The sequence below is a fragment of the Aythya fuligula genome, chromosome 7 (assembly GCF_009819795.1).
Source record: "Aythya fuligula isolate bAytFul2 chromosome 7, bAytFul2.pri, whole genome shotgun sequence".
NCBI lineage: Eukaryota > Metazoa > Chordata > Aves > Anseriformes > Anatidae > Aythya > Aythya fuligula.
This window is the reverse complement of record NC_045565.1, coordinates 16,617,514-16,642,666: the sequence shown is the minus strand read 5'-3', so window position 1 is coordinate 16,642,666 and position 25,153 is coordinate 16,617,514. Positions and strand designations below refer to the sequence as shown.

At 34.8% G+C, this 25,153-nt stretch overlaps 1 protein-coding gene across 8 annotated transcripts in view; it reads right to left on the bottom strand.

Moving 5' to 3' along the window:
• Positions 1-25,153, bottom strand: part of PPP3CB (protein phosphatase 3 catalytic subunit beta) — a 52,835-nt gene that overhangs the window by 3,928 nt on the left and 23,754 nt on the right. The window contains exons 6-15 of one of the 8 annotated variants that reach the window (XR_004253496.1): positions 22,715-22,854; positions 22,539-22,616; positions 22,349-22,443; positions 20,631-20,756; positions 18,465-18,542; positions 16,813-16,839; positions 14,166-14,250; positions 13,139-13,236; positions 3,607-3,666; positions 3,005-3,080 (exon numbers count right to left, since the gene is read on the bottom strand). Coding sequence is in view for 7 of the 8 variants with exons in the window: in XM_032191691.1 (XP_032047582.1) it covers positions 5,732-5,910; positions 7,583-7,612; positions 13,139-13,236; positions 14,166-14,250; positions 16,813-16,839; positions 18,465-18,542; positions 20,631-20,756; positions 22,349-22,443; positions 22,539-22,616; positions 22,715-22,854 (936 nt within the window). In the remaining variant the exon portion in view is untranslated. Of the gene's footprint in view, positions 1-3,004; positions 3,081-3,606; positions 3,667-4,209; positions 5,911-7,582; positions 7,613-13,138; positions 13,237-14,165; positions 14,251-16,812; positions 16,840-18,464; positions 18,543-20,630; positions 20,757-22,348; positions 22,444-22,538; positions 22,617-22,714; positions 22,855-25,153 lie in introns of those variants that run through there. The other 7 variants (XM_032191691.1, XM_032191693.1, XM_032191696.1 and 4 more) reach the window with 7 other exon arrangements.

Sequence of the window (25,153 nt, the reverse complement as noted above, 5' to 3'; positions counted from 1 at the left end):
CAATTGACTATGTGGATGGTTTCATAGCATTAAAAAAACAAACAGCTTTGACAGTACATTTGTTTTTTTGAAAGCCACAGCATATCTGTCCCCAGGCAGCCGTGAAGTCCAACAGCTAGCACTGTATTTCCTAACATTTCTAAGCAATGCTTTATCAAGTAAAAATATACACACACACACACACACACACACATATATATAAACTTCACACAAACAGCAAAGCTCTATTTTTGTTGGTTCTCAAACAATTAGCTAGCACAAGTAGGGTTGATTCTAATAGGGGAAACCTTTCACTCATGCACACCAAGTACATAAAGGTTTTTGCAAAACAATGGCAGATACCAAGTCTACTATAAAAAAAAAATTCAAGTATTTCACTTATATAAAATACTCTACAGCTGTGTTCTCTGATATTATACTCAGAAACACAGTCCGATTTAAAATTTCTGAGTCAGATCAAAGCTAAATAATCCAAATGTGAACAACATAGAGAAGCTGATTTGGGAGACTAAAGGACATTTCACTGTGTATTACTTTTGTCATCACTGGTGCAAGTATCCACAGTGAGATACAAGTGTGTATATATATATATATATACACACACAGACATGTTTTATATATATATATATATAATTATATCACAGAATCACAGAATTTCTAGGTTGGAAGAGACCTCAAGGTCATCGAGTCCAACCTCCGACCTAACGCTAACAGCCCTCCACTAAACCATATCCCTAAGCTCTACATCTAAACGTCTTTTGAAGACTTCCAGGGATGGTGACTCCACCACTTCCCTGGGCAGCCTGTTCCAGTGCCTCACAACCCTTTCAGTGAAGAAGTTCTTCCTAACATCTAGCCTAAAACTCCCCTGGCTCAACTTAAACCCATTCCCCCTCGTCCTGTCACCAGGCACGTGGGAGAACAGGCCAACCCCCACCTCGCTACAGCCTCCCTTGAGGTACCTATAAAGAGCGATAAGGTCACCCCTGAGCCTCCTCCAGGCTGAACAAGCCCAGCTCCCTCAGCCGCTCCTCGTAGGACTTGTTCTCCAGACCCCTCACCAGCTTCGTCGCCCTTCTCTGCACCCGCTCAAGCACCTCCATGTCCTTCTTGTAGCGAGGGGCCCAAAACTGAACACAGTACTCGAGGTGCGGCCTCACCAGAGCTGAGTACAGGGGGACGATCACCTCCCTAGCCCTGCTGGTCACGCTGTTCCTAATACAAGCCAGGATGCCATTGGCCTTCTTGGCCACCTGAGCACACTGCTGGCTCATATTCAGCTGACTATCCACCATCACTCCCAGGTCCTTCTCTGCCTGGCAGCTTTCCAACCATTCCTCTCCCAGTCTGTAGCTCTGCTTGGGGTTATTGGGCCCCAGGTGCAGGACCCGGCACTTGGCCTTGTTGAACTTCATGCAGTTGACCTCAGCCCATCGGTGCAGCCTATCCAGATCCTCCTGCAGAGCTTTCCTACCCTCAAGCAGATCGACACACGCACCTAACTTGGTGTCATCTGCGAACTTACTGAGGGTGCACTCGATGCCCTCGTCCAGATCATCGATGAAGATATTAAAGAGATATTAAAAGATATTAAAAGATATTAAAAGATATTAAAATTATATATATAATTATATATATATAAATAATTATATATATAAAAATTATATATATATAATTATATATATATATTATATATATAATACATATATATATTATATATATCTGTTATTATATATATTGACATATATATAATTATATATATATATAAACATATATATGAATTATATATATGTCAATAGGCTTCCAAGCATAGCCAAAACTCTCATGAGCTTTGGTACTTGTTTCTTTAATTATTAAATGCAAAGTTTCTTCACAAGTAAGGAAGTTTGCTCAAGATTAAAGCGTATTAATGCACCTGCATCTTTTCATGCAACTCAAATATCCCCACGCATTTGTCATGCAAAGCAGAATGTTGATTCAATCTAGGTCATACATGCTGTTACTACAAGAAAATGAATAGATGAAGAGACTTCTATGTCCTAATGTCATTCACATGTTTTATGGCAAAAAGTTATTTTCCTTGCATGCTACTAATAAAGAATTATTAAATGGGTAATAAAAATTGAATGAAGCAATGCAAGAGAAGAATGAACAACACTACGAAGAATACTATCTATCCTGCCTCTGAAACAGCCTAATTTTTACATATAACTAACATAATGGTGTTTCAAAATTAAACGTTAGAAAAAAAGAAAGCCATTTATGAGACTATGCCTCTTAAAAACTGTTCAGACTCAAACCAGGATTCTACCTCAAAGAAAAAAGCATCCCCAATCGCAAACACTTGTATTTTTGCTAAAAAGACCAATCTTCTTCACAATTAAGTTTTTCAATTTCACAATTTGGAATTTAATTAGCTTTGAAAGGAAAACTATTATTTAACACTAGGTAATTTCAGATGGTGAGGTTATGTTCACCCTTTAACTAAATGCAAGCAGAGCATGTAAATTAGGCTGATCTTCCCTGTTTGGCTCACCAGGTGGCAGCAAGCTTCTCGACCGTACCAAGTCCTGTTTTAGCATGACCCCAGAACACCACACTCGAACACATTCTGTACTTTCAGGCCTGCTTTTCAGTTTCACTAAAATGCATTCAGATTTCTCAGAGCAGCCGGAACACCTCCCCCAGTCCCCAGCCATCTGTGAATCCTCGTTGCAGGTCGCAGCACTACAGGTGCTGTTGAGATCCAGCAGCTCAGGGCAGGACGTGGCCAGGTCCCTCGGCCCTCCGGGGGTGCCCACTAAGCCCCATGCAGTGGAGCAGGAAAGCAGTGACTGCTCCAGCTCAAGCCAGGAACCAGCCATGCTTTGCTGCTTGCAATCTTCCGCTCACAAAGCTGTCTTCCAAGCGTTCTGCTCTTCCTACCCAAGAACAGGCTACTGACACAGCCTTCCCTCCACTTAAAACACTGAAAGCAGAAAACATACAAAGCAAAACTACTTACGGTTTTCTGGGAGGGAGGATACATTTTTTTTTTTCTCGTCAACAATACAAGAATTAGAGACAGCTGCAGGCTCCACCTTTCAGAAACAGAGTAGCAAAAAATGAGTACTTGCTTCCTAAACAGAGGAAGTCCACAGACACAATCCTGTCACCTGAGGGCTTGCTTAAAGGGCAACATGAAAAGTACACAGCAGAACAGGCTGAAAAAAATTGCCCAGAAATTTTCCTCTACTGCACCTCTGCCTTCATACCTGCCAACAACTACTCATACAACTGATTGTTGTTGGAGAATCAGAGCACTGACTGCTGGACAAGAAGCTGTTCTCTCCATCCATTGCGAGCTCCACACGCAAACTGAATTTGTATTTTCTCTGAGTACACAATTCCAGCTAGTCAGAATAGTAACAGGAACTAAGATCTGAGTATCAGATCATGGATATACTGTCTTGTGAGGCTGAGACGTTCTCATTAGTGGAGGAAGGTACCATCATAATGTTTGCCATCAGTAGTTCGTGTTTGGTCTGCTCTATCACAACATCACACATAGACTGTACAGCTCAGTAGTATGGAGGTTGTTTCATAAAAAAAAAAAAAAAAACTTACCATTTTTTGACTTGATCTTCTGCACGCAAACTTTGAGAATAGTTTCCAATCAGAACACATCTGCAATAAAGTAAAATCAGACATTAAAATCCCACTAGTGTCACATTTTTTTCACCTTCATTCTCATCCTGTTCAGCAGCTTGCCCTACATACTTCAAAGACAATATACCAAGAAGACTAGATCAGATAACTGTGCTGTCAAAACAAACAGCCCTCCCCAAAGCAGTCCCAACACACTTCACTAGTGTCTTGAACACTAGGTCAAAGCAACATACAAGATGTGGCTGTGCTTCACAGCCTCTCTATAAACAACTAACACTGTTCTTACATCTCTGTACAAACTAACAATGGATGTCTGATCTAGCACACAGAAAATGTTCAGGTGCTTAATATATAAGAAAGAACTCAAAAAGAAAAAAAAATCAGGAGTAACACTTTAATTAAATAGCATTTATGGTAAACTAGTTCTTTGCAAGCTAAATCTCACCTCCTAGGCTGTATTTTCAATAGCTTAAGTTTTGAACAGTATTTAATTTCAAAACAATTTTCAGAGTCAGAGTCAGATTAGACCTAAGTATGCCAAATAAAACCAATACACAATGATAAGAGCCGCAGCCCATGCACAAAATTTATTGTGTGCTACTGTTTATAAAATACTTGAATAGTTCAGAACATGCATAAAATTTCCAACTTAGACAGGGGTATGTACAGATCGTACTTCATGGCAAACAAAAAAAAAAAAAAGGGAGATGAACTCTAGTGACATAAGTTTCAAGTTGTGTTCCAGGGGATGAGAAGGACACGTAGCAAATGTCAAAATATGTAACAAAGTACAGTGGCAATCAGTACAGTCCATTATTTGTGAACAAATTAGCACAGGGCTTCAATTTTTATTTTAACCAAGCAGTCCTGTAGATATCAAAATACATGCAGTCTCAAGTTTACACTTTCACTAATGCCTTAGCAGTTGAACAGAGCAATTGCTTACGCGCTGCTTTGCCTAGAACAAAAAGTATGTCCAATACAGTTTCAGTTTCCTTTGCAGCTTAAAAAATAATAAAAAGCTTGCAGCTATTCAGCCCAGTGATTACTAGCTATTTATGCAACTGTAATACTCACAATAAAGTAAAAGTACCCATAACATCTACGTAACCTATAGATGTACATCATAGGTCTATATATTAAATATTTGCAAAATGAAAACATGCATACACAAAATACAATGCCAAGCTTTACAGACTTGATATGAATCAAAATTTACTTAAACAATGTACAAAGTTCAATTAAAAGTACCTTAAAATTAACACTTCCATATTTTTCTTACTTTTAAAATTAGTATATATAATATTTTTTTTAAAATTCAAGATGGGGAAGAGTCTTGAAAAAGCTGGGCAAAAATGTTTCTAAATTAAATATTTTTTAAAATCTGTGTTCAAGTAATAAACATTCCTACATAGAAATCTTCTGATAAGCTGTAACTAAAAAATACAGTGAATACAATATAGAATTAGCAACATCTAAGGAGTAAACCTGAGGTCAGCATTTTACAGAATGACCAACTGAGATTTTTTTGGCATTTTTTTTCTATTTAAAATACAGTTTTTGCAGCCTCAGATATTTTAAGACCTTTCTAATCTATTGTTTTAAAGACATTTCATGAAACCGATGTCCATTAATAAATAGTTAGCTCTTAGGGTTGTATTTGAAAGTCTGATTTAAAAAAACAAACAAACAAACGAGCTACCTCTACTGAAAGAAAATCCCATTTGTAAACTTAAAGTGTTGACAACAATAAGCGTAAGATGCTAGTCTAGATGTGCTTTAGTGATAACAGCCCGATTCTCTCCTCAGATCTCTTCTGAAGATGCAGCAGCCAGCGATGGACTGTGTGTAAATCCACGAAGCATGCTCCCAGGAGGTCGTGTCACCATGCAAAGAGAGGGGCTGTTGTCTCAAAAGCACGATGGTTTTTCTTCAGCGGGATCAAGTTAGATGGTTTTCCACCTCTTACTAAGTGGTCACTTCAGCTGATCCCCCTGGCTATTTCATCTGTTGTCACATCAAAAAGCAGTAATCTAGGAATTCTCAGGCAAGACATAAGTGAGTAAACCAGAAGTTGACGTGGTCACTGTGCATTGTTGTTGCCAGTTCCATTGTTTCCATTGGCATTTGTTGTGTTTATAGTATTAATACCATCTTGTTGAAGAACATCTTTTCTTGGTGGCATTCTCTCATTGATCCTATCCAAACCTTTTGCTTCTTCAAAACTGCAGATTTTATGTTGCGGAGAGAATCCTCGTATTGCTTAACAAAATGCAAATTTGATATGTCAGTAATGGAAAAATAAGTTGAAAGCATATACTTTTTCTAATAAATGATGTTTAAAAACAGGTAAGAAATCAGCCAAAGAAATGTGTGGCTCTGTATCTGTACTAGGTAAAAGCTAATCTGCTCTCTTAATATGTTCAATGGCTATCATTAGGTTTATAACAAAAAGAACAAAGTATGGCAAATATTCTGCAAGTAGGAATCAAGGCGCTTAAGCCCACTTGATTGCTTCTGCATGTCCCTGGTGTGGCCAGCTCTAAGCACCAATTGCTTCTGCTGCCACGTTCATCAGGCTCATCTTTTAACATCCCCGTTGTCTTCAATGGAATGTCAGTAAGATCTAAGCAGCACAGCAAGTGCGGTGGAGGCAAAGCAGCAAAGGGTTACAAAAGTACCAGGAGATTTATGTCCTGCATACACGTTGATGGCCTGATCCTGCAGTTTTCATGCAGGCAAAACTGCGGGATATGGATCACATTCTGTACTAATCGTGTGGATGATGGAAATGGACACAACCACAGTCACTGGGTTAGCACTCCGTTCAAACAATGGAATCGTTTAAATACGTATTTAAAATACGTATAGAAAATAGGCATTATTTTTCTACTGATTATTTTATTGAATGAGGTCTGTAGTCGAATTTAGACCTGAAAATGGTTGACCACATAGTAAGACTGAAGCCTTTGGGATGAAATAATTCTTTGGAGATTTAAGTACAGCTTTCCACTCACAACAACGGAACCTCTTGCACGTGTGTGAGAGGACAGAATATGGCCCTTGTTTATATTTTTGGACATCTGACTTCCTTAATTAAAAAACAAACAATACAGTTATTAAATGGTGCTTTGTGACCAAATCAGAATACACACAAAGGTAGCTCTCCCAATTGCTATGCTGTTTGTCATTCACTTCATTGAATATAGAGCAAGAGGGAATGAAAGGGTCTATGAAGAATCTTCAACAATCTGAATTTGAGTACTTGAATACCAGATAATTTGATGGCATTTTACACAACACTGCTAAAAAAGGATGTATATACGACGGTTTATTTAGCACAGAAGCACTGATAATCCATGGAATTTAATATGCCTTATACTGGCAGGTTAGCCTATATACTGGAAATAAATTTGGTCATCAAATTATGTGCAAAACCCATAGGAAAAAATTTACAGTTGTATGTCTTGCACTACCAGAACAGTTAGAGGAAGTATTTAAAAATTACGTTCAAAGCCATTAAAAATAGATTTTACGAAAAAAAGCATGCATAAACAACCCTCCTTCCACAGGTAACCCACCCCTCCAACAAACCCTTGCAGTTGAATGCAGAAAAAAAAAACACACTAAACACTATCATTTTAACGATTTCAAGACAACACCACATATCACAACATGCTATTATACAAAAACCTACTGCATATTTCGTAAAAACAAACAAAAGACCCCAAACCCCAAGAATATCCCTAAAATATTAAAAGATAATCATTATCCTGAAGCCAGAAATGAATGTTACATGTCAAAGGGATGAATCAATACAGTTGATTCATCTCTGCTTGTGCAAGTTGAAAGTAAAACACACCCACACAGAGTACTTTTGAATTCCCTCCCAGACACCACAGATCTCTGCCAATGGCAAAGACTCTGATCATACCTTTTTCAGCCTCAATTGCCTCTACAGTGGCTGTACAGAAGTGAGCAGATGCATGCAAAATGAATGAGAAAGATGAAGAGTGTAATATCGCATAGCAGAAAAGGCAATGATCAATTTAATATAGTATGCTACGCCAGATTAGATTACAATTGTTTAAAATTATAATTAAAGTTTTGGGGGTTGTTTTTAAGCTTAAAGTGAAATTTCTCCTACATTTTAACTATTACAATTTATCAACTAAAAGTATATCAAGAGAAACACTAATTACTGGAACTTCATTTATGGTTTTAAATGCACATTTCTAAAATATATATATATATATATTTTAAAGGCAGCAACATAAAATTTCAACTAATGTTAAAGTTGTGGTATGGTTAAAAAGAAAATCTATGAGATTACTCTTTCTGACGATTAAAATGTATTACTGAGCTTCAGTAAATTACAAGGAAATATGCAATAAATACAATACTGTCAGTGTTCTAATAACATGTTTTTCTTGTTATGGCTAGCTCCCTGAGGTTAAACTAGTCATTCAATTTCTCGCCATATTTTATGCTTAAATGTGTGTCTCTGAGAACTGAACTGTGAAATTCAAACCATAAAAGACAAATTTAGCAAGTGATATTTACAAAGCCTCATAAATTGTTTACTTGAATCCACAACAAAGTCTAGAGCAGGAAGAGCTCTGGATTTAACAGTCTTGGTGGATGACTTTACGTGGATAGGAATAAAAACCTAGTTTACTATGTTTTTTGAACTAAGTAACCACGACAAATGCTGTAATGTAGTAGGTGTAAGATTTTTCCATTGTTTATTGTTTTAGACCTAAAGTCAAAGCTATAACGTAAGGCTATTAGGATAGCAAAATCATCTTCTATTAGACCAGACAAATAAACCACTTATAACTAATATCTAAATAGTAGCTAAATTTAAATAATGGTAACAACTTTTTACCTCCCCTACTATTTACCATGCCTCTTAATCTCATAAAGTAATATTCTTTAACAAAAAATTGTATACATAGTTGTAAACCTACTTGCGTGGTGCTTGATACAGATTAATAACAACGGATATCATTAAGGAGTATTCAAGCAAGTGTTAGGCAAACTATCTAAATTAAGAAAATTTTAATAAGAAGAAAATTTTAAATTTAGGTTTGTGCTTAGTATGTGCTGAAGAATAGAATTCTTTAAGGTGAATTAAAAGCTTAGTACTTCTCATTTCCTACTGAGCATAAACCAGACACAGCAGATGTATCATCAACTGCCTACACTCTGCCTTAACCTATTATATCAAATTATCATTTCCACTGAGATGCTCTAAAAAATAAAATAAAAAACTTGAATTCCTAATAAAATAATGTGGAATACGTTAAGGGTAATGCAGTGTTTTAATTTTTACATACTGCATATTCCCAGCTGCCAAAAAAAAAAAAAAAAAAAAAATCTTGTGCAAATCTAAACAGGCAAGGGGAATCCCAGAATTATATCAAAAAGCCACTTGAACAGATCACTATTTATGTTTACATTAGTGAAAAAGCTTTCTCAATTTGTAAAAAATAAAGAACTATTTTAGAAAGTTACCAAATACATATTTTTATACTATAACCAATTTGCCATGTAAATATAAAACTACATCAGAAAAAACACCTCTTTCCACCATTTCCTGTTACCCGTGAAGTCTTTGTTTTCAATCTTTTCCTGAAAAGATCACGAATACTAATTTATCTCTGTAAATTATGTAGCTTCATAATACAGATTTTAAAATTTACTCCTAATTCATTCTACTTTTATCACTACCTTATCTCCAAAATATATCTTGGAATATACAATGCACTGAAGAAAAGATAACTTCCACCTTGACATAAAAGAACAAACTGACTGGAAAATACAATCACTTAAAAAACACACTGTAAAGACTCAATTTGGAATATAATTTTGTTGGATTCTCTTTTGCAGGTACCTCTAAATTAAAACGATATCCTTGATAGATCCTCATAAATCTAGAAAAAATACTGCATCATATTAATATATTTTATAAACCTGAACTCTTCATTCTGAAAATTCTCACTTTCCCAGCAAATTTTAAGTATTTCCATTCTCAACTCCAACTCTCGCCCTGTTTTACTTAGGAGACAGATCTGATACAAAAATCAAAAAAAAAAATTCTCATTGTCACTCTGACTAATAGTAACATTAGCAATGACTCTGATCAGAAGTATTTGTGTAATAAAACTGATTTCTGTGGAAGTATTAAAATTTTAAATTTAGGCTTGTGGCATTTTACGTGCTGAATAAGGCTTTTTAGGGTGGTTTTGTTGTTTTAAACAGAGGTTGACTATTTCAGTTAATAGTTCACTAAGCACTGATACTTAAGTGTGGTCATTAACATTTGAGATTCTATAATGTAAGTAATGTAATTAATCAAAACCATAAATCCAGAGTTTATAGAGACATATCAAAGGCTATAATTTCTCAAAGTGTATTTTTATCCTAGTAAAATAAAGCTCTCTAGAAATAATTTTTGATTGTTTTTCAAAAAATATATCCATGTGTTTCTAAAAAAAAAAAACAGATATTGACTCCTTCTATAGGATGTAGTTTTACACTAATTTTCAAAATTGTCTTTGTTTAATGCTTTCACTGCAGCTAGAATTTCTATTTTACCCTCAAAATTCTCTCTTTTGCAGTAAGAATCTGTTCAACCATCTCCCATAAAGCAGTTGTATTAGATTGATTAACATTTTTGGTGCCCTTCTCTGCATCCCATCAATGCCAACAAGCTTCACTCCTTCTATGAGAATGGCCTCTATCTTACCAAAGACAGCAGGCATGGTTGAACAAATTCTTGAAACGGTATTGGCATATGCAAAGATTTAGCACAAAACGCGTTATTGACATTAAGAATTTATTGTGCTTACTGATGCTTCAAAATAAAATACTATTCCAATTCAGATTTTACTACCCCAATAGATGAAGCTGGATCTGAACATAATCCAATTCAGAGCAACTAAGACACCATTAATGCAATACATATGCAATGTTTGCATATATTTTGGCCTGATAAAAAAAAATTCCGCCCAGATCTCTAGAGGAATGTAGACATACACTCCAATTTCTTATGACTTTCTCAGCTTCTTAGAGATTTACTGGGAAACAGCCCACATAGATCTTCATGAATTTTTTCATGAATAAAACAGGATAAGCAAAAAGAGTACGACAATGAATATTATTTATTTTCCCAAATCTAGGGATTTGAGATAAGTTATTGATAGTATATTGATCAACACAGTACAATATACTTCAAGAAGTAATTAAAAATTTGTAATACAAAAATTCTACTATGCTATCAGTGACCATATTTCGCCAAGAATATGAATTCACTGGTATTGTGAAGGCTTACTAAAGTATCAATTAGTGAAGTTCTATTTTATTTTTGGTTTACTTTTAGTTTTGCAGTTGAGCATAGTAAATTTGAAAACTTCTTTTTGAAAAATGAGACAGTAAAATTCATATCGGTAAAAAGAAGTTACTGCAATTTAAGGAGAACTAACAGCATGAGTTATTTTGAACAATCAACATGATTAAACAAATGAGGTATATTAATGTAATGCTTCAAGGAATATTGCCATCAAAAATTCTAGTAAAAAATAAAAAATAATAAAAAAAAAAACAAACACCCACAAAAATCCAAAATGCATTTTGCATACTTTCCAAATGACCCACATTTTCAATAATGGTACAAAGTTTTCTTTTAAAAAAATTTTCTAGTCAGTTTGATCCTCTCTAATATTTGCAATGCAACATGGTTTTAAATCTCTTAAATGAATGAGAGGAGTACAAACTCTTTTAAGCATATAAAGTAACTTATTAAACAATGAAAATTAAAACTAGGACATATGCTTTTGGAAAAGTTGGATGGATTAGGAAACATACATCACTTCTTGTTATAGACATTCACAAAACAATCACATACACACACTGGACATATAAACTTACTTGCAGACATTATATGTCCACTGAGAAATGACTTAAAATGTGACATTCATGTTTCAAAGCTATAAGAGAACAGCTTTGATAGTTTAATAGAAAATGTAGTGAAAGGGTTTAAAAAACAAAAAAATGCTACATAGAAAATTTAAAAGTCTACACGTAAATATCCTAAATCCCAAAATGAGAAAAGCAGCAACTCTTGGAAAAGAGATTGTATAAAAAATGGTATTCAGTTCATCAACATATCACAGTCTTTCAATTGCTATAAAATTAATTGGTCAAATATGACATTTTTATACATTCTATTAAAACCTAAGATTGGCAAATAAAAATATCTTTTGATATATCTTTTGTCATTGAATAATTTATGTTGAGTGCTGCTGATAGGAAGTCCAGTTTCAGATGGATATATTTTAGTTATCCACTGCTGTGAACAGAAACCTGGACTTCATTTTGTAATATATTTGGTACAATCTCACAGTATTCTTCCTAAGCCTAGCTAATTGTTTATGGGCCTTGTGAAAAATATGATCCAATGGTTCAACAAACTAAAAAAAAAGAAAAGCCTTTTACAAAATATTCAATGAGCCAGATTACAGATATATTTTGTATAGAGTTCTTTTTATTTTCATGCAAAAAATATATGCACACTTAATAACACCCTTTTATTTTGATTTATTTACAAGTTTTAAATTCAATCCCTTTATTCTCAACTGATTTTATAACAATTACTGAATACTTTTCAAGTACATTATTGTTCAAAATGCACAGACAATGTGCAGCAGCAAATGCAGCAAACCTCAAAAACAAGGTGCTACAACATTGCTTCTACATCAAGAGACAGACAAGTGTCTGGGATAGTGGTTTAATTTTAACACTTATACAGACATACATCTATACCTAGAGAGAGACAGACAGATCTAAGAAAGCAGCTACATCTGCAGAGGAAGGAAACAGCATGTTACAAGGACAATTCAGGGAGGTCAATTATACATAGAACATTTGACAAACAACATAGAGAACAAACTTTGGCATTAATTACCAGGGTACAAAACGTAGCACATTTCAATCTATCAATGGAGTGTAATATGGAACTCTGCAGCCTGTAGTTGTTTGTTAAGATTAGTATCAGTGAGAATTTGATATTGTCAATGAAAATACTAATACATAATAATAAAATCATTTTAATGGAAAGCAGACAAGTAAGGATGCAAAATTACATTGTAATTCTTGTATCTTTAACAACCAAATACCTTAATACCAGATTTATAAGGTCACTCCACCTGAGACATCTGCATCACCTGAAAAATTGTAAACTACGGAAGCTTGAAGTCTGAAAAATGTGGCCTGACACGGCTGAACTCAATTGCTTTTAGTTTTATACCCTGGTTAAGTATCCATTTCACATTGCCTGATTAACACATAACACTATGCTTATTTCAGCCGCTAAGACAAGAACTGAAAAGCATAAGAAACTCCCTGCATGCATTATGTGTAGTGTTAGCAAAAGAGTGAGATGTGCCCCAGTCCATCTGAGGCACAGCAAGTTGCATAACATCATTACCACTTTGCAGGGTCTGTCGTCCTCCGGCCAACACTCCACTAGGTAACATTCCAGTGGGAGTCAAACCCTTGAGTGTCAGCACACTTTCACTCTCCTCCCTGGTGTAAGAAAAAACAGTACAAAAAACTTAAGTATCTGCTCATGAAACCTGTATTAAAGCAAAATAAGGAACCGGGAAAGGGAGAACCTGTTTTTGCTGTCCTTTATCCATGCCAAGGTTTATGAGAATTCAAATTTAATCAACAACAAATTCAATTTAATCATCAAAAAATATTCCTATGCCATACTATTCTTTCCTGTCTAGGAGTTATAAACACTGATTACTTCTGAAATAACTTAGAAGCAATTATTCACATGCAGGTCCATTAATTTTGAATGCCTCATGAGGTACTGTGCATAACTCAGTGCCATTAAACAACCCACAATTTCACTGAACGGGTCTGTACTTCAGGAGATACCAACTTCAAAAAAAATAATCCCTATCTGAACAATTATAGTCTGTGGAAAGCTATACACACACACACACAATACACGTACTGTAACATACTACTACTATTTTGTGTAAACGTGATCATGAAATCTCTAAGTCTAGATCAGTAGGAGAAAACGGTACTTTTAAAAGCTGGAAACAAACAAACAAGAGAGCCCCAAACCAGCAACTAACCTCCTCCTTCCCCCACCCCAAACAACAACAACAAACAACACAAACAAACAAAGTCCTGAACTTTCAGTTATGACAGAAATTTTCCCAGCAAGCCCAGATTTTCTCCTTCACACCTTTGATTTCAGTATGTTGCCTTTCCAACACTTACAGTTAATGCCTGGGCATGTCTCAAAAATAACTTAAAAATATTTTTTTAAACCAAAAACACCAACATCAATGGGGTGCATTGATATGCAAAATAAGATTCTTATACACAGTGACCTCTTTGAAAAACATTTGGTATCTATTACCGTGGAACAGAGATATATTTTCCTAATATACAGATTAAGAGGGGTTTTAGGAAAGCAGAAACCACCCAAGTACCTGAGAACAGAGAAGACTCTTGCCATCTTGCCAATTGCACGAATTTTGTTTCTGATTATTTCTTTCCGTGCTGCAGCTGTACCTACTTTCAATGGAATAAGAGAGAGTCTCAAGCTCATCGATATTTACAAAGCCACCATTTTACAGCATATCAAATTCAATACAACTGTTTAAATTCAGTATTATTCACAGGAGGCCAGTACCCAAACACTTACAAAACACCACATTATAAAATTCTGGCTTCAGAATACCACCAAAACCATCATCACCCTCCGTGTCCACAAAACACACACAAAAAAAGTTTAGGATGTTCACAATGATTTGCTAAAGCTAGCAAGCATCTAAATTACTGTCATTACAACAGAGTAACTATCATAATTCATCTGCCTAATTTTATGCATGAAATTATTCACTGACATCTGTGTTTATTAAGACATAGCTATGTAGCTCAATACAGAAGCCAGATATTAAAGCCACAAAAAAAAAAAATAGTTGCTAATTCTTACACAGCTGTCCATGAGAAAACAGTTTTTGATTTGCTGGTTTCTAAGTCAACTTCCCAAAACATACACCTGCACGAACTAAAAATCAAAATAAAATGCCAAAGAATTGCAGTGTTACCTCCCTTACCAACTAATTCTATGTTCTATATATCATCTTAGGTTTGCATCACTTGCAGAAATTACAAATACCAAAGATATGGAGTAAATACTGCATATTCCACAGAGCAGAGAAATACCATTTGTGATAGATAAAAGTTAAGACAAAATTCTGAAAGGAGGCTTTGGGTTCGGAACGAAAGCTACCTTTGCCTGCACTGATATTATAAAAACAGAAGTGCCTTTCTTCAACACTGGTTTTTGTTTTGTTCAATGTATAATAGTCAAAGTCATCCTCCTTTCCTTTTGCGGACAGCCCAGGTCCCCTAAAAAAGTATAGGCAGATGAGGAGATATCAAAACAGCACAACAGTCAACCTTGTCAGACCACCACTTCAAGAACGCAAAAGGCCTTCTGTTGAAGAGTGAGTGGACTTCAAATCCTGAACACCAAACCAAATGAAATACAGAAGATTGGGGTAAGCACATTGGGGTAAACAACAACAGCTACAAAAACCCACACGAAAAGGAAAACTTGTAGTAGAGACAAAGAAAAAAAAGGCAGGAAGACAGGAAGAGACAACCTTTGTATGAACATGATGAAAGAATTCTGGGGTAGAACAAATCTCTTAATCCATTTAAATGAAATATAACCAGAAACTGCTGAGTTACATTTTTTTAGACAAAGAACAACTTTAATGAACTGCAGACATCAAACAAAAAAAAAAAAAAAAAGAAAAAAAAGGAGGCCAATGAAAAAAATGAGGATAGACTGAATAAAAAAAAAAAAAAAGCAATGTTTACTAAAAAAAATAACTCAGCTTAAGAGTTACTTTTTAATATTCTATATGTTTTCACTTTCTCTCTCTGAACACTATTAAATAACAGCTTGATGATCTGGAATGAGAAAGCTTTTTCAGAGTTTTTGTCAAAGTTAGTGTCAGATAAGGGACCATACACCTTCCACAGAAGTCACTCAGTTTTCTTCCCACCTACACCTACTTTTTGAAGGCTACACTGCTGCAGAGCCGTAACATCCAGGGTGAGAAGATTACAGGCACTGCTAGGGCCCGTATTTCTACTCTGGTAGGTCACTATGCCATAAAAAGAGAAATGCTGGTTTATGGTATTACAGAGAATGCATTACTCCAGGAGGCAGCATTGCACAACATCTAGCCACTGAATCCTGGTTAGTTCAGAGAACAGTCAAGTAGCATCTGCCTGGAGAATAAAGTCTTGATCTCACCCTAAATTAGAGGGGATCTGACAAAGAACTCTCCCATTGCCCATTCCTAATGCCTGCACAAGAAACAAGTTCTGAAATGCTCATACTATTATGCTCCAAAGAATTAATATAAACTTTCCAAGTACCCCTATAACCAAATGTACTCCCAAATACTAGAAATACTCTCTTGAAGTGGCAAATATATGCAGAGAGCAAACTGACTATTAGGTAAGTAATGGTCTGAAGAATTTGCCTGCACAGAAATATCTACCCTGGGATTTCAGAAAAGCAGGTGATATGCTATGAATTTAAATTAGTAGACAACTTCTGAAGTTTTGCATCAAATCATTTTCAAAATTGCACATACAAAGTATCTTTTCAACATCTCAGTTGAAGGAAACTAAAGTTCTAGACAAGCCAGGTTTTGGAACACTATAAACACATTCCATGCACAATCTTAAAAAATGCTTACAATTAAATTATTAAAAATCAAGACAGACAACTGAATGCTCCCTACACATGCAGGGCCAAAGATAAAGATTTAGAAATAGGTAAGAGAATGAAATTCTACAAAGAAAAAAAAAAAAAAAAAAAGGAAGGAATGGAAGAAAGGAGGAAAAAATTCATGCACAGAAAGACAGATGTCTTGGAATATGACTTCTGATAACAAAATTCACAAACCTTTACAAACATCCCATTAAAACGGGTAATAAAATAAAGTGCTGTATGTCTTTCAACACAAAGATATTCTCTGCATTAATACTTGTACTAGCAGGTTCTATGAAGTCATATTTCAAAACATTCCTACTCTGTCTGGTCTGTACCTTTTTTATTGCCATATATGAGTCGCTCTTCAGATGGAGAGTCCAGAAAAAAAGGAAGTGAACGATGGAGAAAAAGGTGAGTGAGACAAATAAAATAAAGATATTTAACTTGGCAGTGGAAGGAATGGAGAAGAAATGTGAAAAAAAAAAAAAAAAAAGAAAATGGAAAATTGCAACACTTAAAAATGTTTTCTTTGAACAAGAAGTGGAATTGTAGAGTGAGTTTTAAAATTTGATGATAAACAAGTGAAAGCTTGAAAAGTCAACAGTTAAAAAAAAAAATTCATTCACATAAAAAGATAAAGCATAGACAGTACCTAGGTGGCATTAAGACATACGCACCAAGCAAAGAAATTGTTAGAGACAGAAAAATAAAATAATTCAAATTAGGAAACTGCATCTACTGTACTGTATTGTACCGCATTGCCTGTAAGACAGGGCATATGCAATCAACTGATGAGCGTACTTATACTGGACAACCTAAATCCTAGCATCCCAGAACACCACCACACCCTATATACTGCAAATGTTTGGTATAATTGTTTTATGTTCAATTCAGTACGATTACTTGCATCAAAAACAAATTCACTGTTTGCAGGATCACATTTGAAACAATTTCTAATTTTTTATGTAAATGACAGCAAAGTTCAAGTGGCTCATAACCAATGCATTCCTACATAAAACACACAGCTACTTTAGAACACCACAATTCTGCTACTAGATTTTAACATAGTAACTGCTAAACATTAAGAATTGGACCACATCTCTAATATCTTTTACAAATGATCTTTAGTGGTTCTCATAGGCTGCTGAAACTTTCCTTCTTCCTACACTGTCATCAAACCATCCAACAAATTAATTCTCTTATTGGACAGAATGAAGCAAGTCTGAAAAACTTTCAGGTGTGATGTTAAGCACTACTGTAGGAAAAAAAAAGTATGATGCGCTGTCTCAATGCTACATGCCTCTTGATCACCATCTTAATCTCATTGCAAATATCTCCTTAACAATCCACTGTATCATAGTTTACAAGATGTTACCATTTATTACATGAATACTTGTTATACAATGCACACAAAGATCTAACTATCATGCTTGAAGCTCAAACACTAAGATTTAAATGCATTTCATACTTCAAGTCTATAGTCTATATATACTTTGCCACAAGAAATACTGTATCTGTTTTTTGCCTCTATCAACTCTTCACTGAAGAGCAATCATTAAGAAAATTAAGAGCTTATAATAAATTTATTCTAGATAATTAATGTCCAATTTAGATGTTTATTAATTGTATACATCAGACGATGTAGTTCTGCAAAGTAAGTTTAATATGTTTCAAATACTAATGTTTAGTTGTGTTTTCAAATAAAGTGCCAACAAATTCTGGGAATTCTTCACAAAGCTTCAGCTTTCAGTACAGAGTACGTATGATTTTTTGCAAAGGATACAATTACTGCTTCTTGATGACAAACATGAAAAAACAATTCCCTTCCCTTCCCTCCCCCAGAATTCTCATCACCTAAGGAAAAATTTGACAGCAATTTTCTTCAAATTTCAGGTAATCAATTGTACCACTATGCCAATCACTGTTTCACACATGATTTCCATTAAAAAAAAAAAAATAAAAAAAACACACTAAAGTTAATCCCTACCGTCAAATTGATCTTCTCCCTCTGTCATCAGTTCATCATCAGAACAAATGCTCAAAACATTCACCAACATTTCTGTAACTGTATATGAAAAAAAATAATTAACTGCTTGAAGAATTTTAAATATTTCCAAGCATGTAAGATGTAACTCGTCACCAGCAACTGTAGTGAATGAACTTCTCACCTCCTAAACTCTGCTCACTAATTTAGTCTCTAAAATATGTGGTTTTCTTGATGTGCGCTGTCACAGAATTTTAAAAATTCACAAAAAAAAAGCCAGAAATTACACCACCTACCAAAGAACACTGCACAGCCTTCTCTCCTATCTCACAAGGAGTTCACTTAGATAAGAATTCTCTTCTAGTGCATTAGTATTTTTACATCAGGGTAAGTCTTTATTTGAAGTAAATTTTATGCAAAAGTTACTTAAATAGGAAAATATTTGGACAGCTCAAAATTAGGTATAAAAGGTGAAAACTATTCAATTTCTGGCACCTGCAGGCATTTAGTAGAAGCAGTGAAGCAGAAAAATATTATGGCATAAATATGGTGCAAACTCCATGTCTTTTCAAACTCCCCTTAAACATTGACATAAAGGATACACAAACTTGTTTCAAAAATCTTACATTTTCTACCTCCAGGAATCTCCTTATTCTATCACTCAATCTTTCACACATGCATCAGCCTTTTCCTTAAAACAGTCAAGTTTCCCCTTCCTCCTAAAGGGCTTGGTAACTTACTCCAGAAGTTCAATCAGGTGTTTAAAAACCTTGTAATTTCTTGTCTGCATTTATTTGTGACTAATTCATACAGTCCAGGCATTATCTGCTATGCTATTCGTCACCATTCTTGTGAGCTACTCTCTACTTTACTGAAGAAGTACAACAAATAATTCTGATTTTGATCTGTTCAATGTAGACCAAACAATATTGGCACCATATCTTTCATTGAAAGTTGAAGTATGCACATGTCCAAAGGTCATGACAAATTACAAGATCTATTATTCCAGCAGTCTTAGCCATACAGTGGGGCAATGAGGAACTTACTTAATGGTTCTTGGTGTCTCATTACCAGTATTATACAAAAGTAAAATAAACAACATTAACACTTTCAATGGCAAAGGGTTATTTACTGCATCATCGGGTAAGAGAAACAATCTCCTTTCAAACATCAGATCCCTTAGTTTAAAAATCACCAAAAAAAATGTTGAAAGGACTAACCATTATAAAAAATGTCTAAGCTATTTACTTGTATCTGCTCACTAAAGACAACATGAAGACAACATGAACAAGTCTAGAATCCTGGGTCTGTATGACTCTTAAACAGATTATCTCTAGAGTATTTTGCAAAGAAATACAGAGAGCTTTCCAGATCTTTATGAAAAGAGCAGTTCCTGTCATGGAGACATTTTAAATAGACCCAAATAGCCTCTAACCTCATTGCTTTTTAACTGAGGACTACTTGGAGCTCTAGTGTCCTAGATTTAGAGTTATTAACTCTAGAGGGGAAAAAAGTGGACCTGTGCTAAATTATCTTTTATAAGAAAAGATTATAACTGAAAAGAGTTATTTTAATGAAGGTCAATCTGTTATAGCTACCTAATAAAATTAAAATTTTACAGGAACATCTCAACATAGTTTACACCTATAACTATACAAGATGAATTATTATATATAACCTAGCCTTTTGTAGAATATGAACACCTTTCATATTGACTTCAAATGAAGTTCAAAGGTACTTCCTAACAATGCAGGTATATATACACTCAATGGAAATTATAATTTGTATTAACACTTTTCCTTTATTAGATCCAGGTTATCTTGACCGAAACAGCTGAAGAAAACAGCCAAAACTGAAGGACATGTTTTACTTCAGTCTACCTTTTCCCAGACATATTACCTTTATGTCCCAAAAAAACCCCTCATCAGGGTCAGCTTAACAACTTTACCAAATTTTCTTCCTAATCAAGCATCCAGGAAATCTACCTGATAAAGACAAATGCAGATAACCATCTTCACAAAAATAATGAAATTAATCTTTACTTGGTAAATATTAAAACAATCAAAAAACCCAAGCCAAACAAAAACAAAAGGAAACAAATAAACCCTTCACAACAACAAATTGGGAGATACAGAAAAGAAATTAATTTGGTGTGTAACTCTTGCATACCTTTTTCTCCAACAAATGGCAAGGACCATGTAAAAACATCCATAAAATTTGGTAGCCAGTAAGGATGAGGAGAACAATTGAACTGACGAATATTCATCACATTGTTTTCATATTTTAATACAGCAGCTAAAATAAAATTCAGACATTTTGGAAAGACTGTTTAAAACTTGCAAGTATCACAAATGTAAAAACACTTTTATACTACAGACAAAATAAAAGCAGAGATACTCCATTCTCTTTCTTTCACAGTATTTAAATGATAGGTTTCTAGTGGAGAATTTTGGATTTTATTTTACTGTGATTACTGCAGTTTAAAGTACTGTTACTTATCAGTTTAGTCCTGTACTATCCCATTAAAAGTCTACAATGAACAATGATTTCAAGAAGTCCTGAAAAGGATTTTAAATAAAATCCTAACTCAGAACAGCAGCATGTCCAGTTTCAGGTTTTACTCTTGGCATGTGTCTTCCCGCACTGGAACATGAAGTCTCAGAATGCAAGCTTACAGAGTGGAATAAAGCCAGGGAAATCTAAAAAAAAAATCAGGGAGAAAGTGCAGATAAAAAAAAAACAAAAAAAAAAAAAAAAAAAAAAAAAAGCATTCCAAGGCTAAATAAGCCTTGATTGCACTTTTCCATACTTAAGCTTGCACTACACTGGGAATAGCTGAGGGGGAAAAGATTCTTAAAAAGTGATATCCACGAAGATGGTGGAAAAACATTAAAAAACAAACAAACAAACAAACCAAAAAAACAGTTGAAGCTCCTTTACTTCCAAGTGCAAGTAACAGCAGCTCATCTTTCCCTCTATGCAGTTAATCACCCTACATAAATGGTATGGGTTGGGTGAGTGAGGGTTCTTTGGAGGTGGGTGGGAAAAAATTCAATGTATTGTATAGTACATCATATTCAATAATATTCATTCACAGTTAAGCTCTCTGTAATTCTGACTTTTATGTCTTTCTCTTCACTATTAAGCATGTCTCCTGTGCAACTTTATACTGCATCTCTAACAGAGTATGGACAAAAATTGTTTGACACCTTCCTAATAACATTTCCAAAGGTGATCAGTATTTAGATCAATATTTGCTGTTCCCTGATCTCCCAAACACAGCCACTGTTGTCCTGTAAGATCACAGAACATGTATCTCCCATGTCTCATTTTCTTCCCTGTGACTACCTACTTATAAGCACATGGGTTTTGTCCATTTCTGTCTCTTACCTCAACAAGGTACCTAGCACAATTGACTGTCCTGGATTTCATCCACATGTAATTTCTTCTGTCCATAATTAAAGACTCTCAGATGCCATGATACACAACATGAACTACCTCATGCACGTGCTACTTACCAATGCCTTCTCCCTTCCTTACTTTAGTTCACAAACTAAAGACAACCAGAGGAGTGAAAACTCACAGCACTGCAAAGCCTTGCCTGACTGGAAAACACCAGGTGATGCGTTTTTAAGTATTAAATAGCAACAATTTTTACAACAGAAACTTCTGCCCACATGTCAGCTCCAAGGTACTCTTACATGAGACTGTATTTTATGTCATGTGTGTTACTTCACAACACAATTTTAATTCAGGATTTTTTGGTCCTTTAATTTCTTAACTGGCAGAAAAATGTTGACATTAGATGACTTATGTAGTAAGACATTTATTTTAACAACACATTTTAATTTGAGCATTGCATACAGATATTAATTACAAGTTCTTACCTTTATTATTGTAGACATCAAGGTAATTAGGTGCTGAAAAAATTGTTATTAATGATGGGAACCCTGTAGTTTGACTTTTCCTGTACATTCTATAACTGTAAAACCAAACAGATTATTTTACACCTTACAGCAATAAGCAATTATTTTTATATTTTGCACTGTGAATAATTTCTTGAAGGAATGTACTTACCCTGCATCTTGTGCTTCGTGTGCTCTAATGATTGACAACAAATTATTATTTTGCAAAAATTCACAAACTGCTGGATAGCTGTGAAATGAAAACAATCGTGAGTAAAATAAACCCTCTATCAAATACGCAGGAAGACTTAGCATGAACATATTAAATAGATCCTTGCATACTCTCACCTATAAAAGTATGAGCATCCTCTTACTGTATTGTGACTGAAGTGCTCTGGTGAACTTTCATTTCCAAAATCTTCTGAAGGATCTGACCACAGTAAGTCACACATTGGTCCAAATGCTGGAGGCTCTTTGAATCTATCTAACTGTTTGAGAAAAAGCAAGAGCATAAAGATTCTTTAAATATTAAATCTGTAAGTTTTACACATTTGTTAGACTACATATCCATCAATACCAAGCATTTACAGAATAAAACCCAACCATATCAAAGAGAAATAGGTTCTGTATATTTTTTCCTCTCCTCGTCATGAAATAAGGCAGAGGCATGCCAAAAGAACCAAACCTGTTAAGAGCAATAGGATTTATTAGTTGTAAGGAGAAAAGAGAGAAATTCCAGACTGATGGATATGTGTAATATAAAGTCAAGTTACAGACAAGGAACTAGATGGTCCTTTTTCATGCACATGCCGTATCTACCAATCTGGAGACACTACCAGGAATTAGCAAAGAGAAACAGTACAGAAAACAAGAATGGCAAAAGAAAAGCATGAATAATTAGCACTGACTAGAATGAAGTAAATATATACAAAAAACTCAAACCCAAACCAAACCCCTGAAACAGCCATCTCCATAAGGGATTGTTCAACAATGTAATGAAGAGATGACTAACATAGCCATCTTAGACTTCTTTCATACAGGCTTTATTTCTCAAATATAGCCCTGCTGTAATGGGCTATAAGCATTTTGGGAGAGACTTAGTTTGTTTGCTTTTCTTTCCTTTAGCTGCTTTTTTTTTTTTTTTTTTTTCTTAAAGATTTCCACTTGGAAATGCTTGCTCTAGCAGCCTGTAACATCACTAGTAACCACAGTGAAAAGAGCCAGAGGTAAGGAGGACAGCACATTTGTTAACATAAAAGGAAAATACCCTGTTTAAGTACCATTCAATCAATCTTTGACATCCGAGAAATGAGATTTCCCAGTTTCAATGTAAAGCTTATTTGATCTTTATGTAGCTGGAGTTTGTTCACAAGATGATTTTATCCAAGAAATGTAGGAACGGTTCTTTGATGGACAGTGCATTTATCTCACTTTACCTCCCATACCAAAGAAGATGACTTTGATGGTACTAGAGAACACTTAACTCTTCATGACAGGTTCGAAGGGAGGTTTGGTGAGCACCTGGTGAATTTGAGTCTAACGGTCCATAGGAATCCATTCAAATATGGAACCAGCAGTAGTGCCAAGCTCTCTCATGCCCTGGAAAATCAGAGCTCCCGAGGCTGCCACCTGTAACATAAGTGGAAAGGTCCAGATCTTTACAAATTCCTGCCAGATAATGGCAAGGCAGGTATTAACTGAAGTTGTTGTTGGAATTTATTCAATATTAAAAGTCCAGTGGTTTAACATTTCGCACACTGGATGATAAACCCGGCATGGAATACTCCTTCCAGATTGAAGAAATCAGTCCATCAACTTCTGCAAGTACCTGAATTTCTGTAGATTAAACCATCAAGTTTCTAAACCTCCAGCAATAAATTTGTGTCTAGAAGCTAACAGAAGCATTTAAATAAGGAAGATTCAATTCTGTGCTTAGTGATGTTTCCTGCAACGTAGAAGGCTGAAAGTCTAGAAAACATTTCTAACAAATTTCCTCGAGTTTTTCTTCAAGGATTTTCCTTACGACTTTGGCCAAATGGATAGAGGAAGACATTATAAATAAAAAGTTTTCACTGCTGCAAGCAACACACCTCTCCCAAGCTACTTAGCATTTGAAACAATAATGTAGACGTTTCTTGAAGTAAGGAGGTCAGCTTGTAAAAAATAAATATACTTGCATACATATCAAATCAGCATCTCCTTCACTAGACCATCTAAAAACTGGCATATTTCCCAAGACATTTCAAAATTTAAGGAAATGTCACTTCTATTCAACCCAGATTGCATACATCAAATCAGAATAATCAGGTTAAGGTTTCTCTAAGTGTGGACAGCAGTAAAGTTAATGAAGAACAAGTCAATTCAAAACACTTGTTAATGATTACCTATTTCTGAGTATGTTGTGACTACAGCAAAGCAGAATCTCAATATAAATTAGCTTAACATATTTCTAAGCAAGATTAAGGTAACTGAGAATGACACAATTTTATTCAAGAATAACAATCGCTGTATCTGGTGTTAAAACAGAAATGGGTAGCATTTTTTAATGCACACTGTAAAATAATTAAGTCTAAATTAATTTACTAGGACTATGAAGTCAAGGCTACTATACTGAAGTGCACCATACCTCCACATGAATGCTCAAATTAAGGAATAGCAAAACCTTGGAGATATATTAAGGAATAGAAAATTAAAAATACTTTAATTTTGAAGCAGAAGACCTTCAGAGAAGTTTCATATACTTGAAGATACAGACAGGTTTTAATTAACCTAATTTTCCTGATAACT